This window comes from Diadema antillarum, unplaced genomic scaffold (genome assembly GCF_040938485.1).
Source record: "Diadema antillarum isolate AM-2024a unplaced genomic scaffold, OU_Dant_1.0 scf00000103, whole genome shotgun sequence".
NCBI classification, from domain to species: Eukaryota; Metazoa; Echinodermata; class Echinoidea; order Diadematoida; family Diadematidae; genus Diadema; species Diadema antillarum.
The window spans coordinates 5,820,986-5,845,727 of NW_027270992.1; the positions used below are offsets into that span (position 1 = coordinate 5,820,986).

General features: G+C 38.3%; 1 protein-coding gene across 1 annotated transcript; it reads right to left on the reverse strand.

Annotated features, from left to right (window-relative positions):
- Positions 1-1,116: 1,116 nt before the first annotated feature.
- Positions 1,117-24,204, reverse strand: LOC139718959 (uncharacterized). The gene is made up of 14 exons (XM_071630405.1): positions 22,620-24,204; positions 21,503-21,531; positions 20,528-20,597; positions 18,948-19,027; positions 17,636-17,727; positions 16,737-16,888; positions 11,863-11,964; positions 10,593-10,695; positions 8,096-8,264; positions 6,057-6,096; positions 5,043-5,130; positions 3,564-3,669; positions 2,764-2,842; positions 1,117-1,353 (listed from the first exon to the last, which is right to left on the reverse strand). The coding sequence occupies exons 1-14, from the start codon at positions 24,202-24,204 to the stop codon at positions 1,214-1,216; spliced, it is 2,835 nt and encodes a 944-aa protein (XP_071486506.1). The 3' UTR covers positions 1,117-1,213.
- Between the last annotated feature and the right edge of the window lie 538 nt (positions 24,205-24,742).

The following is a 24,742-nucleotide window of genomic DNA, read 5'->3' on the forward strand; positions in this document are numbered from 1 at the left end:
TGCACCACATACAGAGTATAAGAAATGTATCCATCGAATAATGTAAGCCCATAAGAACTCAATACATGTTTTTTTTTTCATTACGCATACAGATTTCAATAGGGAATAAATATATAACGTTAGTCTCACATGCACAAGTTTGCTTATATGATGTTGTTTCCGCTCTGACGAGTCAATATACTGAGCATAGATAGATGATCATTTACAATTCAGAGGGGATACCAAAATTGATAATTTTTGTGTAAAGCTGAAATGTAAGGATGATATATTGGCAAAGCAGACTGCTAGGAATTTCAAGAATTGGACAAAACATACTTAACACTGCTGCTGAAACGGACAGCAAAATGGTACAAAAATAGAATTATCTTGGGGTGGTCCTACTCTACAACAATAGCAAATGTGAATTATGCGGTGGGATAATTGAGTTATACATATGCAAACTGTACAGAGTGGAAATACCTTATACTGTAATTCTACACATCATGCACATATAACATCCAGGAAAATTATTCTCCCCCCCCCCCTTGCAACCTTTGAGTTGAAAACTCAAGACTACTACAGCCGTATTCACATCAGTTGAAACCCTTTTTCTCTTAAACTGACTAAATGTCAGACTTACTGCAAGACATAAATGAATCTTGCCTTTTCCCTGCACAATGGTCTAACATTTCTCTACGTAAAGCTATATTTTTTTTTTGCCTTCTGACCCAAAACTCTGCATTCGCTTATCTTCCTGGGGCAGAAGAAGCAAAAAATTCATCAAACCCCACAAACCCTGTCATGACAGAACAGAAAAGGTGCAAACTATGCCCTGTCTCTTCGCAGCATGCCAATGACTGTCCAGAAGTCATCTTCGGCGATGCACTTGTATCGTTTGAGAACCAGAAGGTGAACAAGTGGGCACACCCTCGATACACTCTGCACAGTTGGTGACCACCCGACTCTCAGTGCGGAGTGCTGCACTTCAATGGAGGACAAGGGCCAGTCTGGGGGTGTGGGCACGAGTGATACAATCATATCACATGCCAGTCACAGAGTTAACAACTTTTCAGTCTTCTCCTGAAACCAGTTGTGCAATGAGAGCACCACAGGTGTGGCTAGTTGGGGGAGGGGTGGTCGCTACGAGGGATAAGGAGGAGGAGGGCCAGGGGGAGGAAGGGCATGGGTGGAGGTTGGGGGAGATGTGATGGGGAGACTGACTGGCAAGCAGACATCAGTTGGAGCCAGCCGGGAGGGGCTGCAGCGAGATGCACAGGTTGTTGGAAGGCTGGAGGGGCGTGTTTGAGTTGAAGGCAGAAGGGAAGCGCTGGTGGTATCGATCCAGACGGATGTACTTCACTGTGACCAGCTTACCTGCATTGTGCAGAAAATGAGCATAACACAAGCCTTAGTGATGTGCGTGCATTTTCTTTTAACGGCAAAACAGCAAACCGGGAATAAAATCAACAAATAAAAACCATAATATCCAGAAGAAAACTACAGCTATTTTTCTTCCTTGACACTGCTCAATAATGACAAATGTTTCTGCACTTTCCTTTAATCTGAAACAAAATCGATACAAATATTGCTGATTAACAAAATACTCTATGTGTGCAGGACTGATAATGTCAATACCATAACATTAACATAAAACAAAACCAAAGGCACTGTTATGGTAAGTGCTTGATGTTGAATAATACATCTGTTACGTACCACATTCTTATTTCCTAAGCATGTTTTGAAGCAGGTGAGACTATGTTTAGAAGCAGTTCTTCTTGTGTAGAGGTGACTTTCATGTCAAAAGGTACAAAATCAATCATGGTTGCAAAAGTTTTAACTAAACATAATAATTTTTAAAAAAAAACTTAACCTTCATAGGACCACAGTTTTCAGAGTTCAGTTGTAATCCTCCATAATTGCACGTTGAGTGAATTTCCAACATATGTTTACTTTCATTCCATTGAAGAATTTGCTATTTAGTGAAAATGTTGCAACTTCAGACTTTACTCTTCAGACTTTACAAGGTCTCCCAAATAATCCCACAAGTCTGACTGACTGCTATACCATAAAACAGTGTGTAATGTCTCATTTTCCAGCACTTTTTCGAATACAGAAATGCTGGCTGTGACCTAAATCCCAAAAACATTTTGCCTCAGACCTAAATCAGTTCATAGCCATGCAAGGACAGTTTTACCAAGATTCTACCTATCATTCTCATATCAAAATGGCTATACGAAATAACAGTTAGTAGAATAACAGAGCCCCAAAACTTTGCCTCGGTCACTGTGGTATGGCAGAAGCACTGACAAAAAAAAAAGGGAAGACATTCAGAGAAATGTACAAAAGGTGACCAAAACTTCACAAGAGAAGATTCCATGCATGATTAGATTCTGCAAAGTATCCCTGTCCGGAGATCAGGAGGTCATAGGTTCGAATCCTGCTCTAGTATGTATGCCCATGATTTTTTATCATGGCTACTACTATAACACTGATCAATTCAGTGCTTATTTACGTCAATGTAGGACAATTTGTCAATCAGTTGCAATGAAAACATCTCGACGGAAGAATTTCATGAATGTGAATCGAACAGATCTGTAGTTAATTTTCATCATCCGCCAAAACTTTAGTGCTATCTTTTTACTTGTTTTGTTCTACCTACATATCAACAGACTTGGAGCTACAATTTCAGAGTTTCTGTTGTGGTTTTTGCTTATTTTCTGTCACAAAACTGTCATACTCTGTGGGATAACTCTCCAAATAAAGAAAGAGAGTCACAGTACTTACCATCAAACCAGCTTCCTTGCAGGCACCTAAACGCCATACCAGCCTTCTCAGAAGACACACACTTCACATAGACACAGCCCTGCAGAAAGACGAACAGAAATAGAGTTCAAGGTTTGGTGTCAGAAGAAGATGATGAAGATGAACACGAAGATGATGATGATGATGATGATGAAGATGATGATGATGATGGTGATGATGATGGTGATGATGACGATGATGATGATGATGATGATGAAGAAGATGATGATGATGATTATGAGACTTTAATCCACCACAATTGTCTCCATATTTCACCGACACAGAACCAGTTTGAAGTAATGTCAACACTTCTTTCGGCAATATTTTCTTTGAAAGAGCTAAAATATGCATTAGGTTGAGTCCCAGGGGGGGAAATAGTTATCAAGTTGACATAACATACAGAATTAAAAAGTCAAGAAAATAACACAGTACCCAATACAAAATTCTGAAAATCAAGACTAAAACTATAGAGTTGAAAACTTCACGCCAAATATACTTCTAAGCCTCAGTTTGTTTGTTTTTTGTTATAGAATAACTTAGAATAAACTGCTTGTCTACATGATCCACTTTAGAACCAGTTGATTGACTTTCCATATCAATATTAAAGCAACCAATCAAAGTACAAATCAAATGATGATGGAACAAACGGAATAGATGTTTATCACAAAAAAAAAGAAAATAAAAACTAGTGATTTTGATGACAAATTTGTAATATTAGGTTCTTTTGACAATGGAAAACAAGATTTGAAGAAGAGTGAAAGGCAACATTTCTTCCTATATACCTCTCTAGAGTTCTTGTCCACAGCAATGTGTACGATGCCACTGTTCTCGCCGCATCTCTCCAGAATGGCATCCTGGATAGCCACATGCCAGTTACTTCCAGATTCCCTGACGAGGCAAAAATGGTGACAAGTGAGCCCCAGTTAGTGCCAGTCTTTGTTACAACATACCAGGGTGGGGGCATTCCATCAAGTGTTTTCACTGACAAGTTTGCTCTCAGCCAATCAGATGCAAGGATTTCAGTAGCTTAAAACAGGTGTCAGTGAATAACAAGTTTCATGAAATGCTGCCCAGCTCTATTGCTCCTGGGGGGGGGGGGGGGGGGGGGGGTGGTTACAGCCATTAACTCTTTCCATGCCAGGTACTTTGGACGGTGTGTGCAACTGTGAGGCTTTCTGTGGCAATTAGCACTACAATTAGATACACTGGAGCAAAATGCTGGAATGAGTTGCCAACTTTTATTAAAGAGAGTCCAACACTGTCATCTTTTAAACGTAAATATAAAATGTTATTAATACAAAGTGCAATTGAGTAATTATTGTAATAATTTTGCCACCTTTTTTTTTCTTTTTCTTTTCTTCTTTTTTTTTATTGCTGTGATGTTTCTTTGTTGTTTTTGTTCCTTGATGTATATTTGATGGAAATTGCGTACTATTTATTGTTTGTAAGGGAATCGGCCTCGCTAGGCTTCATACGGCCTTTACTGATCCCTCACGTGCTATATTTGTTTGTATATTTTTCTCTTCTGTTTGATTGTGAACGTGATGTTTTCTTTTTAGCATGTGAAATAAATTTGAATTTGAATTTGAATTTGAATTGAATTTAAAAAAGCACACAAAGAATAGAGGGATGATTCCATCCCTAAGAAGTTGCAATAACTATAAGTAGTCTTTTCACCATACACAGTTATGTTTATCCTGCTCTGCATAATATGCGCTGTATGCATAAAAAGTTAGATAAGCATTCTAAATCTCAAACCAGAATGCAATGACAGGAAACACTCGTTTGTTTATTTGTTTGTTTGTTGTTTTTTTTTTGAGGTCTTTCAACCATTCAATGTGAGCGAAAGATAATATACAAATCATAATCTGACTCGTGAGAGCTGAACAGCAAGTGCTATGCCCCCTTTTTCATGCCCTCTCTACTGGTCTGCACAAGTCATGCCAAAGACTTACCATCTCTTATGCCTTCTGTACAGACCATTTCATATGCTGTGATACTGTCCCATTCCCAGGATACTTCAGTTTTGTCTTTTAGGTGATTGAGTCATATTCTGAATGCATTCTGATGCATTTCCCTTGCATATCATGTAATGTATCTTACAACTTTTCGGCATGAATTGACAAAGTAAATGGTCAGATCTAATGCTGCTTTATTTGATACTGGGCACTCTTTTCTAATTTCTCAGGAAGTCATGAGACACTCTCTTGCAAAGGCAATGAGCTGAATATGATTCTGTTCAAGCAGTTGTGTATACTCACAGGGTTGGATCGAACATGTTTCTGACTTTCAGGCACGGTGTGTAGCTGTAGGCACTGGCTTTCACTGCGGTATCCAGGTTTGCAAAAGCTGAAACATAGATCAGAGAAGTAAATTCCAGTACTAAAGACTGAATGACAATAGCCCCCATTTATGCCAGTTGAATGAAATCCAAAATAAACAAATAAAACAAACAAACAAACAAACAAAACCTGGAACTGAGTATATATTAGCATACCTAGTACGAGAAAAGCTAGACACAAGGACATATTAAAGTCTAAGCAATTTTTCTAACATAAACCAGTATCTCATATCAGCGTAGCAAATGATTAACAAAGACAAACACATACAGTATGTGTGGGTACATTTTCAATTAGCACTACAGTGAAAAACTTTCAAGACGTTGGAGACTTAAATGTAAGCATGTATGTCAAAGTAAGACTTAACACACAGGGTTTATAGTCACAGATTTGGACCTTTTTTCCACTTTCATCTCTGTTCTCCTATATAAATTAGAGTGTGTGAACAATGGCTCGCGTGTGAGTGTCGCATACGAGAAAGAGTACAGAGTGATCATTTTATTGTGTGTTTATACATCTCCTCATGCACACACATACACACACACACACACACACATTCAGTCACATATACCAGCCATGTATAAGAACAGATATGAACGCTAATACTTCACTGGTAAATGTGTCCTTTGGTTTCCCACATTTTGAAGAATAACAGATTTCCTTAATCAAAAGCTGAATTGCCATGTTCAATCAAATTATGTCATTTCCATTTATCATGATCTGTTGTGACATTCGTAGGCTTTATTTGCCAAAAGTCTTCACTGTACAGTTTGCCCTTTTCATGCGGAAACTTACTGGGCTCGAAATAAAAGATAATGAAGCCACTGCATTTCCTTGTTCCATACTTTCTTGTAATACTAAAACTTTGATAATGTCTGAAGGTATCCGTCCACACAAACACTTAATCCACATATAATTGAATCAACTTATACCAACCTGTTCCTTGCCACACTTTGGCCCTTTTCGGGTTCATATCCTGTCAAGAAAAATAAGAGAGATTTTAACTGAAACTCATCAATATTAAGTGCACTTTCATCAAATAAATATGACACATACAGGAATAAGTTCTACAGAAGCATGATAATGACTGCTTCTGACATACCATGATTAATTTCCTGGTATCACATCACAATTTGTTGCACATTTTTAATATGACTGCTATACAAAATTTCCCGTGTATAGCATTTTTTGGTTGGTTGTTTGTTTTGTTTTGTTTTGTTTTTTTACATAGGACTGTACAGAATTTGTTTAAAGTATTTTCCTATTGATCAAAACTGCTCATCAGATTTGAGAAGTTAAATTATTCCCTGGATATAACACTGTGTTTTGTGCCTCCACATAGTTTACTATGACACCAGACTTGGAGAGTATTCACACTTCCTTTTTCTACCAGGAACATTGCATGGCAAGAAATTGCGACATCATGTGCAACTTGCATGTTTCTATCATGTTTCCATCTTGGGATAGCTTTGTGCACACTATACGTATCAATTTTCACTTTCAGTGCTTCTGGACTGCCCTTCTTTCAGCAGCGATTCTGCTAACACCAGTATAAATGGCTCTACTAATGGACAAATGAGGATATCAAAACAAACGACACATTACTTGAGCTACACAATAATCTCATCACTGTACAAAGGCAACGAAGAGGAAGGAGATATTGCCAAGAATAAATCTTAGGACAAGAATGTCTCTATTCTATTGTGTCTTAAAAACTTGTGCGTAACATACATGTAGGGATCACAACTCTACCTTCTTTCTATTAACATTTCAATTAGAGGTAACATGCCGTGCAGATGCTATTATAAAAAGCACAGAAAAACCCTAATCTTTATAACTAATAAATTCAGATATGGTTTTCACTTTGTGTGAGAAGTATCTCAAACCATCAATTAAAAACTGTTGCACTGACACCCTGGAAGAGGATATTAATATCTAACGGGTAGTTTTCAGAAGACATATTTATCTTCAAGATTTATTACTTTGGTATCCCACCATGCTTGTAATCTAGTATTCTTGGTTTCTGATATCAAAACCTGATATCCATCAGAAGCTATTTCCTTGTTAGGTCATTTGGCTTTTGTTTGTCTGTTTGTTGTTTGTTGGGTTCTTTTATGTGTGTGTGTGTGTGTGTGTGTGTGTGTGTATTTTTGTTTTTTGTTTTTTTCGGGGGGGGGGGGTGTCACAGGCTTCTCTTTAATGTCCATGTCAAAAGTTGATGTATGTGACTACATGTGGCATCAGTATAATGAATACAAGCCAGTTTTTTGGCAAGTAAACATCCAGGTCAAGATATAATACCCACATGAATTTTTATGACACAATACAAACAAGAGCACATCACACCATGAGACTCAAAGGCCTGAATTCACTTAAGCGGTAAAAACTTAAACCATGGTTTACGCAAATTTCTTCTGCGTAAATGCACTTGACAGATTGCATACACCAACAGACGTTCAGTAACAAATGGCGCATTGATACACACAAGTCAAAGGTATGCTTATTTCACACTTATTTTAGACCATCATCTAAATTGTACCATGGTCTAGGTTTAAAACAGGTTTAAACCACCTTCTTGAATTTGAGCCTAAAAGGCTCACACACACATCGCTCTGCGGTTACAGCTCGTTATTCCGAAGGCTCTTCAGTCCGAAGATTCGTTATTCCGAAGGTTCGTTTTTCCGAATTTCATTTTCGGATGAACAAATCTTCGGAATAACGAACCTTCGGAATAACGCCACAAATGTTCGGATTAACGAACACTTTTTCATTTTCGGATTATCGAACGTCTAGGTATAGGGAATTTGTGTGTTTCAGATTAACGAACCTTCGGAATAACGAACCTTCGGAATAACGAACCTTCGGAATACCAAACCTTCGGAATAACGAACAGCACCCCGCTCTGCAGTGGTGGGAGCAGTGTAGGAAGCAAACTTTGGGGTTTTTTTTCATGACACGAGAGGGTTCTTACTCACCCGCTCCGTGATGGGAGAGAAGGACGTCACGGCGACGGCCGGAGAAGGCTGGACCCACCGCCAGACGGCGAACTCCTCCCCAGCAACCTGCTGGGTCTCTACTCGAACCCGGGACTCGTTGACGTTCAGGAACTGCACGGCCTTCTGCCAAAGGTGCTGCTTCTTGTGTCTGGTGGATGAAGACACAAATTCAGCCATTTTCCCTTTTATTTAATGTTTCTTTCTGGTTTCATACATCAGTAAACCAGACACACCAAATTAAAGCAGAGCACAAGAGGAAAAATAAAAGGGCACTACAAAACAAAGAATAGTGGATAATTCCATAGGCTTTTGAAACCAAATTTAATTACTTCATTCAATTCCATTTTCAATTCAATTCAATTTAATCCAAAAGAGCTTTTATTTCTATCCAACAGAAAGGTTAAACAAATACAAACTATACATTCAATGAGTTAAACTGTTAACAAGTTTAAAGCAATCCAGATCATAAAGTTTTACACATAATACAGTGCACTCCTGTTATAACGAACACAGTTACAACGAAATTTTGGTTACAATGAAGTAAACATTCGGGCCTCAGCATTATCCACTCTATGCATTTTTATTGTTTATTTGTCCGGATATAACTTATAACAAAATTTTGATAAAACAAAAGAAAACTGCCGGTCCCAAGTACTTCATGGAACTGGAGTCCACTGTATATGAATGAGTGAATGAATACATAGAAACAATACATTTATAAATGATGATGACAAGTAAATATAGTGATAGGAGAGAGTGATCTACTAAAAAGTTGTGCAGTGGAGATTCGATTACGCCTGTCCGGTGATCAGGAATCGCAGGTTCAAATCCTGCTCGAGTATGTACGCCATGATTTTTTTTCATGGATACTTCTAAAACACTGATCAATTCAGTGCTTATTTACATCGATGTAGGGCAATTTGTCGATCAGTTGCAATGAAAAGTTGTGCTTGTAAAATGTGGATTACTTGAAAAACCATCCAAGGCAACTAATCTGATAAACCAATGATGACGCTGGAAACACAGATTTTTTCTACATGGGTCATAATAAACTTTAGAAGAAGAAAGACATCCAAAATGAACTGACCTCTAGAACAACATGAAACTATTACAATCGGGAATACACAGCCATCCCAATTTTCTGTCCATTGTTTGTTTAATATCTTCCATAACTTCAGTTAAAACTTGCTGAATCTCAACGGCCAAAACAAGGAAAATGAAATGATCACAATTAGTTTGTTTTTTTTTCATTTGCTCTATTTCCTGCCACAATTCTTTTATTTGCCAGTTATCAGTGTTGGTGTTGTTTCAAGAAGAATAAGAAATATGGGAATTGTGCAGTGGTTTGCAATACCACTCCATGCATAATCATGGCATAATTCATTGAAATATAAAAATTAAACTTGAGTAAGAATAGACAGCCTCCAAAGTCCTTATGCTACCATACATAATCTCATTACCATGGTGGAGATTTGTTATCTGTGAAGTGACAAATCCAAACACCACTCCTCAATATTCAGTGACAGAATTACCTCACAGAATTAAAAAAGAATCATTGTCCAAACCCATGAGATGTTGGCATTTTAACAATGCACACCCAGACTCAATAAATTGTTCCTCTACTCTACAGGGATGCGATGCGTCTCAACATAAATGCACTGAATAATGTGTAGCAGAGAAGACAATGCAGTCGAATACCTGGGAGTATCAAAAGTATGTGTGGCATGCCAATATCTGTTTGCTGTTACAATGCATAATCAGTCAATTGTTCACAATTGCGCGTGACTCGGCTGTTAATGTGACTGATGCGTGCATTTGCACGACATAAGGATACAGCATGGCACCCTGGCATCTTTGTCATGTTAGTTTACAAAGCGATAAAACAACAGCTGTAATAACAAAGAGCCCAGACAGTCACATTACGCATGAGGGATACACCCGGTACATCATGTCTGGGTACAAGCAGTCTGGGCTGACTCACTTCTGTTTTGATTGCTGTTATCAGATCTGTGTTTCTGGGTAAACTAAGGTCTTTATAAGCAAAGTCTGGACCATGCCCAACTAGTCTTACTCATACACATTTGAGAAACTTGTGAAGTTCATTTGAAAAAAAAAAAGCCTCATGGGGCATTGTACTATGTTTCAATGAACTATGTTTATTTCATTTTTTTCTAATTCTGTATAAATGCATGTAAACTCACAAGGTTTTATGTACTATTTATTTTTTTTTTTTTTGGGGGGGGGGAGGAACTTATTGAATACATGGACATTTCTGAATCATTATACAGAAACACTGTCAACATACACGTCTTAGACCTTGTACTAAAAATATCTCATTAGAATATCCATAAAATCTTTGTATCAAGAATTTTTTCAAGAATGTACTATCTACCATTAAAAAAAAAAGAAGTGAAAAGGAGTGGGGGGGGGGGGGGGGGACACACAATATGACAATGCAGTAGGAGCGTATGTTTACCTTTCAGCCAGTGGGATGAGCGTGTCCCTGACATGAGGTATGGCCAGGTAGGGTGTCAGGCTCTTGTCCTGATAGCACGCCTTCTGGTGGTTGGCCAGCACCTCTGCAAAGGCAGGGAATACAGGAACAAAACATCAACAAAATCAACAATGCCACCTGATCACTACTCATTCAATGACGAATGTGTCTTTTGTTCTTCTTTGCAATGACATGCCATGCACAGAACGTGAGGGATCCATTGTCACAGACGTGTCTCATTTCTGAGCCTGTGTCTGGCATGCACTGAACTGATGGTAATCACAGCTTTGTTTCACATTGTGTATTTTTCACAGAGTCTTCCTCTTGCTTTGCTCAGTATCTCATATTCATACATAACCACACATACACAGTGTACAGCAGTTTAAATATCTACCCTCCTACCTCATACAAATTCTTGTAATGCTGGGAGTCCAATATCCAAGACTTCTGTTAATTTTTAAGATTACATACACTCTAATGAAAATCCATATTTATATAATGAGCACACAGCCATCTTTCTAACATCTAATGACTATGATACATCATATCACATTTCTCTCACAGGGTGGTGCACAACTTGAAATTTGAGCATGTTGCAAGCTTAGAATCTGAAAATATTGCAGAAATTGTATGTGCCCGGAGCACACATCAGGAGCATGTAGTACACAATATTTCACAGCTTATTCTCTTTGTGCTGCTTACATTCAATGATCTCTCTCATGTTTTGCTCACAATTATCTAAGTACCAGGTAATTTGATGTTTCATAAGTTTTGCACAGGTTTTTCACATGTTTGAATACATTTTATTTTGAGCTTGTTGCAAATTCTTGAGGATGTTGCCCAACATGTTGCTTGCCTTTGAGGATGTTGCACAAGATTTGAGGATGTTGCACAAGAATTTTAGCATGTTGCAACAACATGCTGAAACCCCTTGTGGACCACCCTGGTCTCTTAAGAAGACAGATAGAGTAACTTGATAATGCTCCACAGACAGGCCTCATGGAAATACAATTTATTCTTTCAGTTGAGAAGGAAAAAAGAAAGGAAAGAAGAAATAGTTCTCTGTCATGGGCAAGTATGTTGCAGCGACTTTGAAATGCTTCAGCTCCAGAAGGCATGTGATTTCATACATTTCTATGGGACTCTGAAAGCAAACTTAAAAAATGTCCACATTTTTGTTTTATTCTTGAGTAGGGCAAGGGGTTGGGGAGAGGGATAGTCTTTCCCACAGCCACTAAGGCTTTAAACTTACCAATGATTCTCTCCACCAGCTGGGTGACTTCTCGCCTCTCTTGCTCCTTCCTCTGTAGGAGGTAGGTGAGAAGGTAGAGACAGGGCCACAGTACCAGCAGGCCTGTTAAAGAGACAACAGCCAAAAAAGAACTTATCATTCTGGCAATGTTGCTGGGGTAGTGAAATTGGTTAATACTTGCTGGTGTCCACACACAAATATGTGCATTACGGCTGAATCTTTGATTACCAATTCTTCCTTTTATCATTTTAACCGCATATATTCAAATTTTTGCAACCAAAATCAACTCATGGAGGTTTATCCAAAACATGTACAGTTAAATGTTAAGTTAAAATCCTGGAAATACAATCTGCGCATTACAGCTGAATCTTGGATTACCAATTCTTCCTTAAATCACTTTAACTGCATATATTCAAATTTTGCAACTACAATCAAATCATGGAGGTTTATCCAAAGCATGTAAAGTGAAAAATAAAGTTGATATCCTGGAGAAGCTGCAACTTTCAGTTTGGTGTCCACCCCTAGGCATCTCATAATGTGCATTATACTTATGTATTAACAGAGAACATAGAAAATAACCAAAAGCAATATTCATGAAAAGAAAATGAAAACTATGTTACAGTGGACACCACTCACAATTGTCAATGACTACTACTGAGAACACAGATGATGATTACCCCCCATTACGTTCCAATATCTATCTACAGGGTAACTGAAATTGACAGAGGAACAGGGGCACTTGTCAACATATCGAAGTGGGAGGCAAGTCTTGCTTTACATGATGAGAAAAAAACAAGGATTTTCTATAGGTGGATGAATACATTGATCATAAAAAGATAAATAAAGAGGGGGAACACAGAGAAAGATAGAATGACATCATACAAGAGACTTCAAAGATTAGATGAGCTCTATTTACTGTGAATTAAGTTTCATCTAATGCACGACTTTTTATTCTAAACTCGACGGTGACAGAGAGCATTATCATGACTTATATCCTACTGTACGTCACCAGTCTATCATGCAGTGTTTTGAGCAGCCTCAAAAAAAAAAATATATATATATATATTAATAATAATAATTCTAAAAAAGTTCTTAAAACAACAACAACAACAACAACAACAACAACAACCAGCAACATTGTAAGGTATCTCTGCGGCCATGTATTACACTTCTGGACTGGAGATTGCACTGCCAGAATATGGTATTCAGAATTCAATGTACTACTGTAAAACGAGGAATGTTCGCGTGCATTTTAATTTCGCGAGCGCCAAGATTCGTGAAATTAAAATGCACACGAAATTTCTTGTCTACACTATGCATTGAACGCCAGTGGCAATTCGCGACAATTTCATGCCACGAAAAAGGCCGTCGGCTCCATTTCGCAAAAATTTCGTGCCGCGAATATATCATGTTTTACAGTAACTGTATTAGTTTTGGGGTGATCAGTTCACACTCCTGTAGTGGGTACATGTGTGCCCATTCGTATTCCGTGTGTAGATACAATGTAGTTATTTTTTAGCCATAACATACAATTCATTTCTCCAATTCCCTGCAGCAAAACAGAAGATCCATGCATCTACATGCGCCATTTATATATTCATTTTACATGTAGCATGGATTTGCTCCAACTTTAATGTTGGTACAACAATGAACATGTATGCATGTCCGTTAATGGGAGGTTGTCTACATCCGACATCAACATTCATAAATAATAAGATAATCTTACTGTTTACTACGATGAAATACAGTAGATGACACTTGCTATTCAAAAGATACTGGCAGGCAATTCCAATGCCTATAGTATTAAAAAAATTAGTCTCCAGCATTTTGTCAATGCTTTTATGAAACACAATTTTCACAGAATATTGAAAGAGATTACATTTCAATTCTGAATTCATGCATTCTAAATACAAACCATCAAGAGGATATTACTGGTAAGTATTGGCCCAGACAAAAGCAGATCATCATGTCGTATACGAGTGCTCAAAACATTGACAATAATGGGCTCACACAACAATGAGAACGCCCACGACTATTCTCTCAAAGGTTTATTTTCTAGGTGCCATTGAATGACTTGGTGCGCAAGATAACGATCCGGGGCAAATATTTGACGGGTTAAATTCTGACTGCAGCATGTTTGAACTTGTCTGACGTCAAGTTTGGCTCCAGGCTGGTGAATGTTCCCTATGTGCAATGTATATAACATACATTACTTTTTAAAAAAATTAAGGAAAAATAATTATGGAAGGGCATGGAGGGGAGACTATGTAAGAGGATATGTCGATGTCAGTGTCAAACAGCACAAGTTGTCTGCACAACTTCAGAAACACAGAAATGTTCAACTGAACACCTTCAGTCTAAATTTGGATGGTGAATCACTCGCTTTGCAAAGACACAAGTGATGAGGTACTCAAGACGCGTCTAAAAATGCACGAACATTCTCCTTCGCCTGTCAACGGTACAAATTAATAGGATTAACACTCATTTGCCTGGCCTTACTCGGGGAGGTCAGAGCACAGATACAGGCGATCGTAAAATAACTTCTACTAGCACACATGTACACATACAATATGATGCTGCATTTTGAATCATGTCTATTGAGTCATGTCACATGTAGTGCAAATACCAAAACAAATATATTCATGATCAAAAAAGTGGAATTCAAATATCAGGAAAATGAATAAGTTCTAGAATATTTCATTCCAATAATTTCACAATCCTAGCCCCCCCCCCCCCCCAAAAAAAAAAACAACAACAACAACAACAACAACAAAACAGAAACTGATTGGAATGGTGTGATGTTAGATGTAAGTATTATACTGTGCCTATATTAAGCCAAGGACAAAAGCTATTTTTAGGAGCATTAGGATAGCTATTCAACAGGAAAGGTATTCCTTTTCAGAATGGTAGCACATCTATCCACAATGTAATCTGAATTACTTGATGGCAGGGATTTCAGACAGAAGTAAGAATATTTTCACCTCTTACGACACAATAATTCATGAATAATATTGACTGGAAGATGCTTTCAAGGCCATAACCCTCAGCAGTGGCCCATCAAATGTTCCCTAGATTGCATAGCTACAGATGACAGCTGCTGTAACATATCATGTGTCAAAGTTCAGAATAGACTGTACTCTATCTTTTTTTTAAATGATGAGTAATGGAAAAACTTGTAGAAGTTCCTTCCTTCAATTACGGCCGCTTCTATTCATCTTGATATCAAAGCATTCCCACTAGATGCAGTGTTTCTGTGTGACAAAGAATCTACAACATTCTTCAGCCTATGAGCCACAGCTCAATTAAATTTTTAAGGCAAAAATAATCTTTAAATGGGTGATGCACTAATAAGGTCTACTGTACAAGCCATACATTTGAGAATAAGGGCCTGTAAAACAATTTGCGTGTGGTTGCACTTAAGACCACGAGTCACAGCTAGTGACTGAGGAATAAGTTTTTATCTCATTTGAAGAGAAATTTCTCGCCTTATAAAGATGATATACACTCAAATTTTTTTATACGAAAAATATTTTTGTGAGTTGTGAACTTTTGCAAATAACCGGTCAACTCTCAAAACTTCCCAGATTAAAATCTTGCAAATACACCGTATATGGCATATACAAATTTGTATACCGTAATAAGTTTTCTTCAACACAGAGTACAAGACTAAATCATCATGCAAATCATAGCAAAATTATGAAAACAAGAATAAACCCATGTAGACCACCACTCAATAATAATAGTTCTTAAAATAACTTGCATGTTCTTCTGATTTGGCTAAACATTAAAAGAGGTACTGTTTCATCTTATCAATGCCTTAACATTCTCGCCATTTTTGTCTGCCTGCCTGCCTTCAGGGGCAAGTTGGTATCAAATGTACACATTGTACGTACATTCCCAACAGAGCAACACTTTTGTCACATTTCTCTCTCTGCCAGTGCTGGAGTCTCTGTTTTGACATTTACATTTGTTATTGTGCTTCAGAGTCTGACGCAATTTGCCATCAGTAGAGGAACTTCAGGGGAAGTAGAAATAATTTGTTGGGGGGGGGGGGGGGAGGTAAAAATAGGGGGTTGCTGTCCTCATTTGCAAAAACATCTTGCAAGGGGTAACAAACAAAATCTTACTCCTTCTTACTCACAACAAGAGTTCCTGCAGTTAGCAATTCATGACAGTCAACTCACGTTGCCCACAAAATAAATATCTCATTGAGTAAAGCAGATTTTCACAGAGCAGCCCAAGGAAACGTATCACCCTGATACTGATCAAATGTATTCTCTGCATTACAGAAATATTCTCCATGCTAAAATCACATTAGGACACAATCGCTGGTTTGTAACAGGGCAAATGAGTTTTTTTTATCATTTTGAATTACTACGGGTTCATTTGTAAATAAGTTAAAAGCCTGAAATCAAATGTACATATTCAATCAAATGGAGGCTGGCAGTTCAGCTCATGCATAGTGCCTACATTGTATTTCACCATACATGCAACTCAATTTCTCAGCATGTGCTAATTGCTACATATCTGTTCATCGTTGTGAATAAATGTACTTAAGTTAAACAATCATTACATTGAATGTGTGTATCGCTAGTTGGAATTAACAGTAAATTCCGGTTCAATATATAACAAATAAAAACATCAGGAATTTGAGGGAAATGGGAGAAAATCCACAGAATATACGAAACATATTGCACTCTAAACCAAAAAGTGCAGCTGGAACTGAAAATTGACACCTACCATTTATGATACCAAACAGCACTTTCAAAATGGAAATGGTGGTCACTGGAAGATGACTTCATCTATCATCGATATGCATTAAAAAGGTGGAAAAGAGATAAAGATCAGCTCGGCAGGCCAACGCATCTACTCACCGATGATGATCACGGATGCCCAGAAGATAAGTCTCAGGGCCGTTGTCTTCACCTGGCAGAACATCGTCATGTGAGCATGGGAGGAGTCCAGCCACGCCACGCCGTCATCAAATTTATACTCCGGTATGAACTCCCGTTCCTTGTCAAACAGCCTACAAATAATTAATAGCAAAGAGGTGTACATAAAATGGTTGTCTACTACAACATGAAGAGCATTTATTGTCTAAGATGTCTGAATGTACTCATAGACCCATATCAGTAACAGTAAGAGAATTACATTTAGTTCGAGCAGGATAACTATGAGTTATCTCAGTACTTTCTGCAACATCATAATCATACCAATAATGAATGAAAGAAGTTTGTATACTTCATGCTGCAACATCTTTGTACTTTTTTTTTTTGGGGGGGGGGGGGGGGGGGGGTGAGAAGCACTGATTAATCCCATCATTAACATTTACTTTACAACCCTTTCAGATTAATTACTCTCACTGAATTAATTCAACCACAACACACTTTTAGGTATTTAGATACGCATAGATAAAAGCATTCAAGATTATCTTGCTTGACTGAGTCACAGTTACAATGTATTTGCAAATTTTACCTAAACTCTATCATATTGACCCAAAGACAAAGTGTGTATACTGACCAGAAGTTCCCCAAATGACAGTGCATTACAAACCTGTATATCACATGTTCGCAACGCGTTTTCCTGACAAAAAGCATGCCCAATATAGCAACCACCACTGCATGCAAACTTGTCTCAAAAGTACTGAAATATTATATAAATATTATTCATAACGCACAGGCTAATTTGGTAATTTTGTGATAGAAACAGAACAAAACAAAACTAGACAAAAAAAAAACAAACAAGGAAAATCTAGTCTCCTCTCAAGGCTTACCTCAATCCCCACTGTGGATTCTTTGTGATGAGGTCAAACATTCGTGGCATGGTTTCATCTACAAGGTATGGCCTCCGTCTCGTCTTGCTGTCCTGAAGTATCAAACGGGAGAGAGGAATTGACAGTGACGTTTTTAGTTTGGAAAAAAGCAAAACTTAAGCTAGGTCTGCATGACTCAGTCACAGAATTCCTAAAGATGGATATGATAGCAACTGCTCAAAATGTTCAAAAATTGATTTAAAAAAAAAAGGCCTACACAGAAATTGAGACACAATTATTATCATCAAATTGAAGATTCAGAAATTTGTTTACTTAGGGAAGCAAAAAAGGAAACAAATGATATTCACAATGTGCACGAATGACTATTAGTCCATAAAACTTATGCTGAATGCAGAATGGCGGAAAATGACAAACTTGTAAAAAAGTAATATTTGTCCTAATGCTCTATATATTGTCCAATCAAAGTTTAAATAGCATTTTTCAAGGTGCTCTCAAATGCTTGAAGAGGCCACAACCCCCTCCCCCCCCCAAAAAAAAAAAGACAAACAAAAAATATTAGACACTAAGCTGGTATAAGCTGTTTTGTGTGGTTTTGTGTGAATGTATGCATGTACTTCTGGTTTATCACTTCTCTATTGTTAAAGGACAAGTTCACGTTCATAAACATAAGGATTGAGAGATTGTAGCAATATTAGTAGAACACATCATTGAAAGTTTGAGGGAAATCGGACAATCCGTTCAAAAGTTATGAATTTTTGAAGTTTTTGTGCAGTAACCGCTGGATGAGAAGACTACTGCAGTGTATGAATAACTCAGATGTCAAATGCGTACAACAATATAAGGAAAATACAAAGAGAATTTCACAAAATTTCATCTTTTGAACAAAAGTACACATTCCCTTGACTCGTTACCGACATATGTTATGGGTAATATTATTCCCCCTGCCTTTAGAAAGAGACAAGTCAAGTGGTCTTTTATTATGCGAAAAGAGTGAAAATATGTTGAATTTTCTTTACATTTTCTTTATACTGTTGTATGCATATGATTCAGAAGCTGCAGTAGTCTCCTCATCCAGCGGTTCCCAACACAAAAATTTTAAAAATTCATAACTTTTGCATCGATTGTCCAATTTTCCTCAAACTTTCACTGATGTGTTCTACTTATATTGCTGCATTTTCTCAATCCTTATGTTTATGAAGGTGAACTTGTCCTTTAAAGTACATCATAATCTTTCCTCACATTGAGACAAGGTTTATCTAAACTTATGTGAACAGAATTGAAGCAATTGGAGTTACCACCATCTCGCACTTACCAGATGTTTTTCCTCCAGATAAATTTTGACTTCATCCCGGCTCATGTTCCTCAGAACTGATTTCCCACACAGGAAATTGCCTACAAGCAGGAGAAACAAATGTCACTTATATCATGTGCAGAGACTCCAACCCCAAGCACCTTCTGATCTGGAGATTCTCCCGCCTGAAACCCCTAGCAAACGGGAGACTCCAAGTTGATGTGTGCGAAGCGCGAAGTTCCTAGGGTTCTAGATGCTCTCTGGTGCTATCTAAGGCTTATTTTTTCAACATACGATAGCAATAAAGAAAGAAATCCTTTCCAATGGGAGACACAGGGCCAGGGCGGGAGAAATTAAATCTCAAGCGGGAGAACGGGAGATTTTGCAAAAGTGGGTTTTCGGCGGGAGATCTCCCGTCGAAAACGGGAGAGTTGGAATCTCTGCATGTGTTTTCATGTCTGAATAGAGTACATTACATAACACAGAAACAAACGAACATGGTTATCTCTCATCTCTACATTCACCACATCAAAATTTGATGTCACTTCAATAAAGAACTTTCAAGTGACATGACAAGATTACATTTCATGTGCATCAAGTTATTGATATGACTATGAACAACCTCACTTTATGTACTAAATTACAAAAGAAAATATCATGCAATCATTTATCGTAGCTTAACCCGTTGAAACGTGTCCCAAGAATACTCAGGCAGGTGTCTACGGGAAATGCGTGTTATAGCAAAATCATTCTGTCCTCAACAGGTTAAGATTTTGTTACTGTCCCTATATCAAAGGTTTGAGATCACAGATACAAAATGTAGCGTATCATATTCTGCGTGAGAATGGATACGATGATGACCCATGTACTTGTTGAGTACTGCAGATAATTGACTTGTACAACATGGTACCACCACCAGTGACTCTTCCTTTGTGTGTGTATTTCATGTGTGTGTCAAACTAGCTGTTCAAACGGCCTTTCTTACAATAATAAAAAGGTAAATAGCCTTGACACTTATTCCTCGGAGAAAACAATATCAAAATAAAACCTGTGCTGGCTATAAAAAAACAATTAAAAAAAAACAATGACATACCTTTCAAATATCCCCATTTCCAGAGGACTGGGTTCAGAACTTAAATTAAAGTTTCACAAATCTACATGACTACCAAAAAGATGGTTTCTCCGAACAAATACAGGAAACTCCCTTCAAAACGATGTCCTCAGGACTGGCATTTTTCTTTCATTTAATCAAAACTTTGTTATAGCGGAATGGGAAAGTATCACAATATAAAAGAGTGCACTCTTGGCATAATGAACACGGTTATATTGAAATTCTCATTACAACAAAGTAAGAATTCAGGTCTCAAAATTATCATCTTCCTATACCTTACTGTTAGATTATAATTACATTTCAATATAAGGAAAGAAAAACCACCAGTCCCGACAACTTCGTCATAGCGAGAGTGCACTGTATAGGTGATAATTCTTGGACCATAATTTCTTACTTCCTTGTAACAAGAAACTGTGTTGATTATAATGTGTATGTGCAAGAAATATTCAGAAGCCGCATGTATTAAATGCTACAAGACATAAGATCTCACCAGTCATTTCACTCAGCTTGACATGCAGGGCTTGGACCATCAACAGTGCAAATTCATCTCCAGAGAAATCCTTCAGAAACATGAAAAAAAAAAACAAGAAAAGAAAATGGGTGAAATCAAACATTGGCAAACTAACTCTAGATCCAGAATTAATCCATATCAATATGGGTCTTGGCTCTGTACAGGTGTAATTGCATTCATCCACCTACTTCTGTCGAACAAATATAAACGATGAAGTGTCATATAGCACAAAAGGAAGACTTCCTCAAACTACTCTGACAGTGTAACTGTATTCTATAACATACATGTACGCACATATAGTTCCTCTTTTCCCATCCCCAACAGTAATTCTTCTTTTCCGTAACTGCATGGGGACACGTTCTGACTTTGACATTGTTAACACAATGCATTTTTCAACTTGCAAACTGTATATCAAGCAGCAACATGTGTTTGAAAATTGGTACAGAACAAACAAAAAAGCTAATATCACGCAAAGACATAAATTGTATGTCATTACATATCAGGAATGCTTGCTGAAGTTTCTTTGAAATTGACAACATTTGTGTTGAATGTTCCTCTTGGCATACAAACTTGTATTCTGAAGCTAGAGACTCACAGAATAAGAATGCAAAAGTAAATGTATCGGAACCCAAATGAGATGATGCAATGAACTCTTGAGTTATTCAAAATGATCATATCTAAAATCAAGGGAACACAAATTCTGACATTTGGGAGAACTACACACATCTCAGTTTCCTTTGAAGTCTATGCACTGAGTCTGGATAGCCACTCTAAAGATAACTAAAAAACACAAACAAGCACAAACAAACAAACAAAAACCACATTCAATTGCACTGCTATCTCCAAAGGTTCATAATGAGCATGCTAATTTCACTTTTAAATGTACACTTGTACAAGTAAGTACCTTACAGATTACAACCTTGACACTACGTAAAATTTGGCATGGAAACTTACCACATCATCTCCCCCTGCAATATCATCAACTGTTGAGGAAAAGTACAGAAATAGAATTAAAACATTTGTATAACAATTGTAAGGAAGATATTAGATGCTTCAAAATGGGATGAACACTACTTTATACATAGGTAGCGGACTATTTCAATTTTAAAATGCTAATCATTATCATCATCATCATGATATCAACTCTCTTGATCCTTACAGAAGAAGTAAGCCAGCAAGAAAGTTGATGTAAATTGAGACTGAGAAATACACTTGTACATCAACATTACAGTTTGACAAATCTGAGCTGATGGCTGTTTGAAACAAGAGCACTACTGGCAGTTCAAAACAGTCATCTCAGTAGTATGATTTTGTCCCTTCATAAGAACTGATGTTCCTCTTCCCACCTCTCCCCCCCCCCCCCCTCCATTTTCTGTGTTTTCACTGAATTAAAAAGTTACATCACTTACAGGACTGCCTCTTTTCAAATTAGTACTGGTTTGGAAACATGACACACGCAAGAAAAATGGTATAAATGACAGTAATCTAAATTTACAAATACCCTATGTGCAAAAAACATTGCATATGTTTGCACTTGTCTCATATTTGTACATTCAAAAGCGTAAAACATCTAAGGACACAGAGAGTAAATGCTTGATGGGACACACCACGGAATGTCTCAATTCTACAAGACTGATACTCATAATATTAATGTGCGATATGAAGGACTTACGAGACAGAAAACTCTTCAAACTTAACCACAGAACATCAGAATCATCAGTATCTATTCTTATCGGGGGGGGGGGGGGGGGTCAAGTTCTAGATACTGTCAGTGTCATAAAGCTTAAAAAAATATATTTTAAAAAACCACTCACATGTCTTACACTCAGCATAACATGACAAAATACACTGCACATAGTTACGCAAAAGTTCTTTGTACATACGACTTTGATAGCTTCTGGCTGTTGTTCACAGCTGTTAACGTACAATGATTATTGTACCTCTGTCCCCCCCCCCCCCCCCCCAAAAAAAAAAAGAGAAATAGTTAACACCACAATTAATATGACAAAATTCTAACACAACTTCAGTTTCAAAACCACTGCATAGCTTTAGAATTCCTTTTCTTGCTCACTTTGTAAAAGACCAGACTTTCCAGTACTGTTCACACTCAGGTACATAAGTCCCAGAAGAAGAAAGAACAAGCACACACTCCCGAGCAGCACCAGTGAGACAAAGTGGCCATACTTTGTCCGCCAGCTCGAGCCCAGATTCTCCTCCGTTGCAAATTCCTGCGTTTCGTCTCCAGCCTGGTCGTTTGGCGGAATCAGCGAATCATTCCGCGAAGTAAATGCCCGGTTGGGGTCCATTTCTTCTTCCTGCTTGGGTGCACTGTTGCCCGTGACCGGAGTCTGCCCAAGGAATGAATGGTTGCCGTGATGCGATGTTGTCGGAGTGGATCGCGACAAATCTCTGCTACTCACTGGGGCCGCCACAGGATTGGCTGAATTATCCTGCCTGATAGAATTTCCAGTGATAGTGTGATATAATGTACTATCCGCGTTTGATTTTCTCGGCGTCGAAGTTCGGGAGGAGTTGAACGGCAATGACAGAAAGGTCCAGTTGCTAGATGCTGTCTCATTGTTGCCCTCGGCAACACGAGAACCTGACTTTGCACTCGTTCTGCGAGTCAAAAAACTCCATCTGCCAGTACCACTCTCATATGTGTCATTGGGCGAACTTACATTAGACCGCGGTCTATACGTATCAGTGTTGCCCACATGTGGAGGTCTTGCACTGTCCCCACCATACTCTGCATCTTCATCATTGTCATCCTCCTCATTTTCTTCATCATCTCCATTTTCTTCTCCACGGTCATGGCTAGATATGCCATAACTTCTCCTCTCTGTTATTCTGTTTCTAGCAGTAGCACCATATATCTCACTATTTGTGGATCTTGCACTGGCTTTGCCTTTCCTCACCTTTTCTCTCACACTTCTTCTTGCAAGAGTCTCTCCATCCGAATCTGAAAATTCACTCCTGAAAGCTGAATGTCTGACATTGACAGCAAGTTGGTCACCTTCTCCTTTTTCTTTCTTCCCTTTCCTCCTAATTCCTTTGCCGGTTCTGAAGGCTTCCCCTCGACTCATCGACGGCATATGATCTTCCCTCTCGTCATTGTTAACGGTTTTCCCAGCACCCATCATCAGACGACTTGCAGTCTGATGACGACTGCCACTTGCACTGCTGGTCAGCCCATTTGCATCACTTCCATTATCTGCACCATTAACATCGTCTTCTTCATCGTCTTCCTGCGAATAAGCCGCTGTTTGTGCTGGAAGTGAACGCCGCGAAGTCGTTTTCCGTGAAGTCACAGGTATTTTACCTCCAACTGAGAGCCGCTTTGTAGCAGGTGCTGTCCGCGAGACGCGGGCGCCGCTACGGCGTCTGGCCGAAGTGGCCGGGGCAGTTCCCCTGGAATTTCCCGCTGTCTCTCCATCGCTTTCGTCTGAACTCAAACCAAATATTTTAGGCGACGAAATCCTCTTAGATACAGGAGGTGCTCTTGAATTTTTCCTCTCTGCATTCTTCAGGCTTTCATACTTTTTCAAGAGAACACCACGAGTCGAGGCCGTAATCGGGCCAGGAGTGAATCCCAGTCGTTTCAGTTCATTTCTGAGATCGCTGTCGCTCAACGGTGGCTCTCCCCTTGCCGCCATTTTGGAGCGTCAGGTCACGGGAAAAAGTCATTTGGGGTCGCGCGTCACGGAACTCGGCGTCTGCTGTTGTTTCTGCTAGTCTCATATCCAAACTGCATTAATGTCTCTACGATGCAAAAACAAATAATCCCTGTAGGCCCTATACAAAACTATAATAATTACGTCGCGAATTATCACGGTTTGTTGAATCACTCATGGATTTCGTTTAAAAAAAGAAAGAAAAACAAAACACGAACTCATTTGATCGGAAGAGTTTGGTTGGCAATTATATCCATTCCAGACAAAGTTTATGAAAGACATTTTTATCTGTGGTGAATAATTCTTGAACGGGAATTTTTTTTATTGCTTTTACTTTGTTGCTAACTGACAGAATGAGTTTGCAAAGGTGTAGCGCGATCAAGTGTGGTTATTTTGGTGGATTGGGTTTTTTTAATGTGTGTGTGTTTGTTTGTTTGTTTGTTGTTGTTGTTTTTTTTTCGTTTTCCTCTGCTGCCAGTTCCTCATAGATTTCTTGCAGTCAGTGTCTCTTATCATCCAT